The sequence below is a fragment of the Gigantopelta aegis genome, chromosome 4, assembly GCF_016097555.1.
Source record: "Gigantopelta aegis isolate Gae_Host chromosome 4, Gae_host_genome, whole genome shotgun sequence".
NCBI classification, from domain to species: Eukaryota; Metazoa; Mollusca; class Gastropoda; order Neomphalida; family Peltospiridae; genus Gigantopelta; species Gigantopelta aegis.
This window is the reverse complement of record NC_054702.1, coordinates 80,553,866-80,563,505: the sequence shown is the minus strand read 5'-3', so window position 1 is coordinate 80,563,505 and position 9,640 is coordinate 80,553,866. Positions and strand designations below refer to the sequence as shown.

At 34.0% G+C, this 9,640-nt stretch overlaps 1 protein-coding gene across 1 annotated transcript; it reads right to left on the bottom strand.

Moving 5' to 3' along the window:
- On the bottom strand, positions 1–9,609 carry LOC121372304 (protein FAM177A1-like). Its single transcript, XM_041498598.1, has 5 exons — positions 9,401–9,609; positions 5,706–5,870; positions 4,192–4,258; positions 2,914–3,011; positions 1–663 (listed from the first exon to the last, which is right to left on the bottom strand). The coding sequence occupies exons 1-5, from the start codon at positions 9,425–9,427 to the stop codon at positions 553–555; spliced, it is 468 nt and encodes a 155-aa protein (XP_041354532.1). The 5' UTR covers positions 9,428–9,609; the 3' UTR covers positions 1–552.
- Positions 9,610–9,640: the final 31 nt, after the last annotated feature.

Below are 9,640 nucleotides of genomic sequence, written 5' to 3'. Positions count from 1 at the left end.
CATCTTAAGTTGTTCCTACATGTGAGCTTTGATGGTCCTGTATGCATATGTATGCAAGATATGGTCCAAGAAAAAGTTAATAGATGGACGGACGGACATCGCCATACCATAATATGACCAATCATAGATGGACGTATAAAAAATCCATGCCAAATGTCCGCTCAATATCTCAAGACATTGTAAAAAAACCTATTTGTTGGACAGTTGGACAGATGGACAGACGGACAGACAGGCAGACAGGATGGAGATGAAATCTATAGTCCCCACTGGTTGTACCGGTAGGGAACTAATAAGTTGTACAAATTTATGGTCATTAAAGAAAAATGATTATTTCAACATGTCAGCCAAGTAAACACACTTAATCATTTAATGGAATTACCTTTGTGTTGATATTATATATGCATGCCAGATTTTGTGTGAATAGCATGTCTGCCATACATATTTTTCAAAGGCAACTTTTCTTCTTCTCCCAGTTAAAACAATAATTAAAAATGTACATGTATCAACAATCTGCACATTATAAAAAAAATGGCCCTGTAAAAGTTAATATTATCAGTATTTCTGAACAACTGAATCATTATTTTTGTCTTCCACCACTTTCACATCAACTGATGATAACTCTGTCGTATTTTCCGCTTCCATCCGTGCTTTTTCTTTTTCTTCCTGCAATATTACAAAATATGGATTAATGAAAGGAAAGGAATGTAGACCTATTTAACAAAATCTCAGACTTTGATCTATTTACATTTTGAATATTCCTACATAATATTAATAATAAACTAGTCCATAACCTTCAATGAAAAACTGCTAATGAAATGTTCTTATTTGATGACTATGAATGCATCCATCAATTATGAAGTGTTGTCATAGTACATTTGCATACTTGTCAATAAATATAGTACCATGAACTAATTAATTTATATCTAATTTGCAAAGTTATCAAATTCTAAAAGTACACGATCTGAAAAATATCACATTTATTATTTTATTGGCTACACTACCTATTATATGATAAAATCCAGTATTAGACTAACATGAACCTTGTTAACTGTGATACTATGCCTTTAATAATGTGACACTATACTTGGGACCGGCCTCAGTGGCATCGTGGTTAGGCCATCGGTTTACAGGCTGGTAGGTACTGGGTTCGGATCCCAGTCGAGGCATGGGATTTTTAATCCAGATACCGACTCCAAACCCTGAGAGTGCTCTGCAAGGCTCAATGGGTGTAAACCACTTGCACCGACCAGTGATCCATAACTGGTTCAACAAAGGCCATGGTTTGTGCTATCCTGCCTGTGGGAAGCGCAAATAAAAGATCCCTTGCTGCTAATCGGAAAGAGTAGCCCATGTAGTGGCGACAGCGGGTTTCCTCTCAAAATATGTGTGGTCCGTAACCATATGTCTTGATGCCATATAACCGTAAATAAAATGTGTTGAGTGCGTCGTTAAATACAAGTTTTTTCTTTCTTCTTTCTATATTTGGGGGTTCTTCACAGATTAGGTATTTAACTTGTATTGCGACTTCTTCTTCAAGTCAGAACAGTGTACATAAGCATGGCATATATAGTCAAAAGTTGTCACATTTATATTGAAGAGATGAAACCAAACAAATCTAGAAGACAGTGGTTTCAAATAAACTTAATATGTTTTTAAACTTATGCCCAGGACCATTTTCCGACCTCAAGGTTAACAGATTTCGGCACAAGTCCTTTTATAGATGTTTTTTCTGACATGAGTCAGAACAAAATTAATCCCTGGTGTGAGATTTAGAAAGTTCCAAGGATTGTTTTTTTAAGATGAGTGTCAGAAAAAACATCTACAAAAGGTCAAGTATTTTCTAGTTTAATCAATCTTATAATTTTAATACAAGGGCCATACCTCTGTCAATATTCACTGCATTTTACTGTTGTAGTGTGACATCACTCCTTTTCTTAGCTGATATATATATTTATATATATGTCACGAGAAGGAATGCATGCAGTGTTACATGATACATGATGTCACATACTACCTTGTTTACAGAATGACATAATCAACAAGTAGGGTGGTACATATCCCAGTGGTACAGCGTTTGCTTGATGTGCAGTTGGTGTGGGATCGATCCACATCAATGGGTCCATTGGGCTATTTCTTGTTCCAGCCAGTGCACCACGACTGGTATATCAAAGGCTGTGGTATGTACTACCTTGTCCGTGGGATAGTGCATATAAAAATCACTTGCTGCTTTATCGAAAAGAGTTGCTCATGAAGTGGCAACAGCAGGTTTCCTCTCTCAATATCTGTGTGGTCCTTAACCACATGTCTGACGCGAAATGTGTTGAGTGCGTCACAAAATAAAACATTTCTTTCTTTCTTTAATCAACAAGTAGCAACAGCCATGTACCTCCGACAAGAGCAATTAACCAATGAAAAAAGGTGCATTATCGTCCAAGAACGTGTGCTAGACATTTTTCTAGCATGGCTTTCTGACACCTTTCTACCAGTTGGTTAACTAGAGTACCTGCACTAGCCAGACAACAAAGGGCAAGACAATGACGCTGGACTGTACTTATTGTTTGATGTTGAGGGTCAGAATACCAAACTACAAATGTTACAGTGTGTTTTGTTTAATGACACTACTAGAGCACACTGATTTATTAATCATGGGTTATTGGATATCAAACCAACCATATTTTTCCATTAGTAGCAAGGGATCTTTTATATACACCATCTCAACCATCTCACAGACAGGATAGCATATACAGTGGCCTTTGAAATGCCAGTCATGGTGCACTGGCTGGAACAATACCATGACTTTTGTGATACCAGTCGTGGTGCACTGGCTGGAACGAGAGATAGCCCAATGGGTCCACCGGCAGGAGTTGTTCCAAGACCAACCAAACTATAAAATTAATATGTTCACCAACATACCTCCTCCTTTAGTCTGTAGTATTCATCAATTGCATATTGGTATTTAGGTGATGTTATTCCAAAGAACCAAGCAAGTTTCTCTCCGCATAGGTCTGCAGCTGAAATCAATACGCAAAATCTGTTATAGTTAAAATGGTTGCTATCACTTCACAGATGCTATGAAGTTTATAAATGTTTATACATATTGTATTGTGATTAATTACAAATGAATCCTTGTCTACAGTACAGGATATCGGAACTGGCAAATGAAAATACTTGGTACTATAGTATTGAACTGAATAATGTGTCAAAAGAAAAACTAATAACCATTTAGATAATGCTGATATGTATTTAATGCACAGTATAAAATTGTGTTAATTTGTATTATGAAAATAATAGTGAATGTGCCTTTTAATTTTTTTTAATGTTTTTTTTTATCTACAAACATCTTCTCCAAAATTTGCATCCAACATTCCCTATATGCTACATTTTCACAACTGTTTACCTTGTTGCCATGTCCCATGCTTGACCACTGGCCACGCCTGAGATTTGGTGTGGGAGAGACGTGCCTGAACCTTAATTGGATAGGGGTACGTTAATAGAGTTTACGCTACGCTTGTTGCCCTATCACCATACATGTATATTAGAAAAAAAGTGAAACCAATAGATCTGTATGTATATATGTAATTTACTGTGTAATTAAATATAAAGTAAGCCTTATACCACAGCTGGACATTGAGGACATAGTCCTAGTGTTAGCACTAGCAGTATCAACAATGTTTGGTCTCTGCAAAAGTGTTTTTGTAACACAGTAAAGAATATTTAGGTCTCACTACACAGATAACTTCCGGGTGACTATAATTCCTAATTGTGACACATGTTATGGTTCACATATTCACTTCTAGGAAATGGTGAAGAATTAAAACAATATGTATGTTTAATGGTAAGCCTACTGGCTGTATTTTACCCATGTTATTTTGTAATATTGTGCATCGACCTTTTGGGACATGGGTATACAGCGCAAGTGACAACCGGAGTTAATCGGTTAATGAACCACCTGTTTGGACCGGTACTACAGCCAGATGCGGTCATATAGCAAAAAAACTGAGACGGAAATGTTCTCAATTTTGGAGTGAAAATAATGCTTATATAATGTATGTTCGCAATGGTGTGTGTTGTTAGTGCCAGCGAGAACCCCTTCTATTGGCAATCTTTGTTTGAAGTTGGGCAATTTAACATGGCTTTCAATGGCAGATGACATCTGTGTAGTGAGACCGTAGCTAATTAATGTATTCATACCTGACAACGTCCTACTTGCAACTGTAACAATATAATGCCAAAACCATGGAAACCAGGTTAATGTTTTCTACAACAAAAATAAACAAGATAAAGAAACATAAATACACATCTATAGCCATCTTTATGGTTAGTGATCCAAATAATATTTCTGGTCAGTAGATTTTAAAAAAGCTTTAATTTGTAATTTGGTCAAAATGTTTGCTTTGTTTAATGACACTATTAAGGCACATTGATTAATTAATCATTGGCTATTGGATGTCAAACAGCTGGAAATTTTTACATTTTTCCATCAGCAGCAAGACATTTGGTCAAAGGAATCCTGAAAAAATTTCTGATGACAAAATCTTTTCTTTGTTTGGAGAAACTACTTGATGAATAAATTATTTCCATTAAACAAACTCATCTCAGGATACTTTAAATTAACATAGATTTAAATGATACAGTCTAGGCCTGAATTAAATAACTTCATGAATGAATGAATGAATGTTTAACGACACCCCAGCACAAAAATACACATCGGCTATTGGGTATCACAAATGATTCATAAATATGAATACGAATAATTATTATGATTGTGTAATACAACAAGCATTCTGAGAGTACTGCTAAAGCAATACATGTCACTTAAAGGGCCAAACAAATGTTCTTATCGCCCAAGTTCAAGGGCCCAGGGTTTCTGCCAGAGGGTAAAATGGGTATGGTGCCATACCCAGATTTGTTTGCAGATTTATTTTTTAAAGTTAACCGTTTGACAAAATTAATTACTCTTATCATTAATGTACGATTTTCTTAACCCTAACCCTAAATTTAACCCATTTTCTTTTTGGGGGAGGCCCCCCATACCCCTTGTTGAGTGTGGTTGCATTTAATTCCATAGAGCCATACCCAAACATTTCTTTCTGGCAGAAACAGTGAAGGCCGTAAATGCAAAAAATCAGTTGATTGCCATGAATGTCACACATAATCTGTAACAATACATAATAATCTATACAAAACATTTTCAGCTGAATGTCTTGAGGTGTTGCAAAAAAACAAAGAAGTCTGGAAAACTAATTTTTGTATCTTCTAAGTTCAAGGACCATAACTGTCAAAGCTTAGTAAATTGCAATAAAGTCAAACTTGATCTGTATCTGTATATGATAAAAGTATATACAAAATTTCAGCTCAATATCTTGAAGCATTGTGGAAAAAAAGGTCTGTAAAATAAATTTTCGTATTTCCCACGTTCAAGGGCCAGAACTGTCAAAAATGGGTAAATTGCAATGAAAATCACACTTGATCTGTAACAGTACTTGATAAAGTTATATACAAACTTCCAGGTCAGTATCTTGAGGCACTGTGCTAAAAACATCCAGAAAACTATAAATGGGACAGATGGATGGACAGACAGACAGGCAGGACGGAAATGAAACATATAGTTTCCTCCGGCTGAACCGGTTGGGGACTAATAAATAATAGTTTCAACTAATTTACTTGTTCTGTGTATACTATAAATAACTGCCACATATACTCACAGGATCCACGGGTGGTTCTGGAGGAGGTTTGTCTTCATCTTCATCAGAGGAATACTCCTCCAAAATACCATCGCTGAAATGCAAAACTCTTTTGGGCACTTTCTTTTTTGTTGGTTTATCTGGATCTAATAAAATATTTGTGAACTCTGCCGCTTCACCAGATGTCTAAAATGCAATTAACAAAATAATAATTAAAAATAAACATAAATGGTCAGCAACATGTCAATTTTATGTCATTAAACAACTCAAAAATTATCAACATGAAATATGCTTTATTCAATCTTTATGCATGTAGTGTTGGGAATCAATTGGTTTTTCATCATCAATCATTGATTATAATCAGTTTACACCAACTGATCAAAACAGATAAGATCATATATTTCACTAATTCTACCTATAACCTATTCATTATCTATATTCTTTATGTTAACGTGAAAAGAAACCCAAACACTAACATACTGACATCACTACCATCAACATCCAAAACTGTATTTGGCTAAAGACAAAAAACATGCATATGATACTTACAGAAAGGATATTCTACTTTTTAGTTATGGTACTTGAAATCAAATATATTCCAATCACTTAACATAAAAAGTGGAAGTAAATTAAATCCATTGTATAACAGCATCCAGTAAACAGGAAAGAATGATGTTTCTAATTGCATTCAGGCACAACAAGCATTTGGAAAAATAACCATTTCCAGGGATTTTATCCAGGCATTATGTGGGTCCGAACATAGGCCCCTTCCCAAAAGAATGTGGCAGTGAAAATTAGAGCTGCAATGAATACTCCAAGTGGCGAATACGATATGTATCACAAACATTGGGTCTCGAATATGAATAAATATTCACAAATACCAATAATTACTTTGAATCTACCAATACTGTACTACTGACTTACTGAATGAAGCAACCCACCAGCGAACCTAAGTCAAAAATAGACTTTAAATACGAGGATGTGTTTAACATTAAACTGTGGAATGTTGAACGTTGAAAATTAAATAATTAAATGTCAGTTATAAAAACTAAATTATAATAAAAGAAAATTAACAAGATGTAAAACAGTGTAGAAGAAAAAGAGGCTCTTTAGGCAGTGACCATATCTCCTGCTGTGCTAAACACCCTCTCCAGACAATAAAATAAACTTTTGAACATCATATCAATAAAATCATGGAAACATACAGAAATATAGAGGTGCGTGGATGTTTGTTGTTTTTCTTTCATTTCGTTCTTCACAAATAGTTCGTTGAGGTGTTTTCAAAAACCCATATTGCCGACATTTAAGAAACAGCATCGACGAATGGTTTAACATATTATTATTATTATTTATATTATATCACATGTCATTTTATTTCTTATGGTGTTAATAATAATTAACTACATTATTCAGAGCATGTACCAGTTTTCGTTATCCAAAACATCACATGACTGACGTTGGGTAGTGGATAGTAGACAGGTTAAAAAACTTCTGTGTGTACATACAACTTGCAAACTGTGGTCTTTCTAAATTTATATAATTAATAATAATAATAATAATAAAGATTTAAAAAAAAAGAGTAAATAAAACACACAAATATATTCGGTTCTTTGGGTACCGAATAACGAATATGTATTGCAGATAGCCTGCATTCAGTGCATTGAATATGTGAGTGAATCATTGCAGCTCTACTGAAAATTCCCAATTTCTGTACTAATAATTCCCAATAAATATATCTTTAGTCAAGTCTGTTCTACATAACAATGCATCACTCAGTGGCCTGAAAAAAATATCCCAAGTATGATTTACTTGCTCTAATTTCACAATCCCATCAGGCATGGGACCTTGGCAAAATATCCTGGATAAATCCCTGATTTCTCACATGCATGGTTCGTCATTTTCAATTTTTAAGGCCAGTACATGACAAAAATATGTTTCTGAAATAGGCACTGTGGACAAATACTTTAATATTTTTTAAAAGGAAATATTCTGTTTGTCAAGAGCAGTCAGTTCACCTCGTTTCCTCATGATAGATAAAACACTTGATGTCAATACAAATAGGCAATACCTTCATATCAAATATAAATTTTCTAATGAAATGATTTTTAATTAAAACAATTTAAACACTCCAAATTATTTACAATTGATCTGAAGGGACTATGTCTATTATTCATTATAGTAGGAACACAAAAAATGCAGCATATCTTTAGCAAATCGAAAATAATAATCAAATATTATAATATAATAACTAAAAAGGAATTGTAACAACAGACAGGGTGAAAATCATAAACTGTCATGATTTGACCATGTTGATGTGGTATGTTAATTTATCTTCCTTCGTTTTAATTTTTAACTCAAATTATATTAGTCAAGTGGACCCAATATCAATAATATTAAGGAATGAACAAAAACAAGCTAGTAAAATTTATGATTTTCTGAGCTAGCTAGCTCTGCCACTCACCAAATTTGCCACTTGTGAATTTTAAAAACAATTGGCGAATTTTATTTTAACTTGGCAAAAAAATTAAATTAATAATTGAAATAAATTTAAAAAAAAAATCAGTTTCTGCATTTTTTGCAGTTTTATAAATAATTGTTTGCTCACCCAGAGCTAGTCCTGGTTTTGGTGATTTGTAATAGTAAAGTTTTGTATTTAAACATTAGATATATACTTGTTTAAACTTTATTGTTAATGAAAATGTTCTCGAACTGTGAGAAAAACTTCACAAATGAACGACAAGCAGATGAAAACAAATTGCATGTTGATTACATGAACCATGCATTAGAAAAGAAACTGAACAGAATTTGATGCCTAAAGCAGTTAAGAACATTGATGAGGTTACCAGTCATATCGTCCCCGGGTCATATCGTCCCTGTGTGAAAACGTCCCCTGTTCCTACCAAAACTTCCACGGTCACTCTTTACACCAACTACACAACGCATACACAATAATTATATGAGAGAAGTGGAATCAAATTCAATGTTATTTCAGCCCTATTCAATCCCTGAATGCCATTACATGCTTATGGCAACCAATTATTTCACCTACCCCGTTTACTTGTTTAAAGGACAGCCTCCTTCGTACGACGGGAAGATATTACGCGGGGACGATATGGTCCTTCGTATGAGGGGACAATTTGACGTGGGGATGTTATGACTGGTCACCATTGACGATACAGTTAAAATAATCAGCAAAAATCAATTATGTATTCAATTATCTACCAATCATTTAAAAAAATTATAATCAATAAATTGAAGATCACTAACTAGTATATATACAGGATAAGGCTATATAACACTCCTGCTAGCTGCCACTGTCATAATCAAGGCACATCATACAGTGATCATGATTATGTCACATGACAGATCAGGAAGAAATTTTTTAATTATTGATTTTAAAGGGAAGCATTATGGGGAGGGAAGGATAAATATGCCATTGTGTGACAGTTTGAAATCTATTTTGCGATAGCACTGAAGCAATTTTCCAAAAGACTCTACTAAGTGTGAAATAACTAATCTCGAATTTATAACTATGGCGACAATAGGTAATAGAAAGATATAAATTGAATAGTTATTACATGAAAAATATAATAACAGTCAGTAAATATACAATAAAATCAAAACACAAAATAAGTCATAGTTATTTTACATCAAATAAAGATAAACAATTCGTAGTCTTAGAAAAATAAAAAGCTTTATATCCTCGAGTAGACTACCTGATCCTTATTTCCGATATCCGACATTTTCCCCCGATACTATTATCTAAATTCGACTTATAGTATTCCAGGGTGGACACTTTTCCACGTAATGTGAAGTAATATATATGTTTATAAAAGTTTGCTTAAATCGAAGTGCTCACAAACACATAAATCAACGGATCAACCTGAAATAGATAATAATTAAACAATAATGATAATAAAAAAGAAATATTGTGTTGTCCGCGTTGTCTCCCTTGA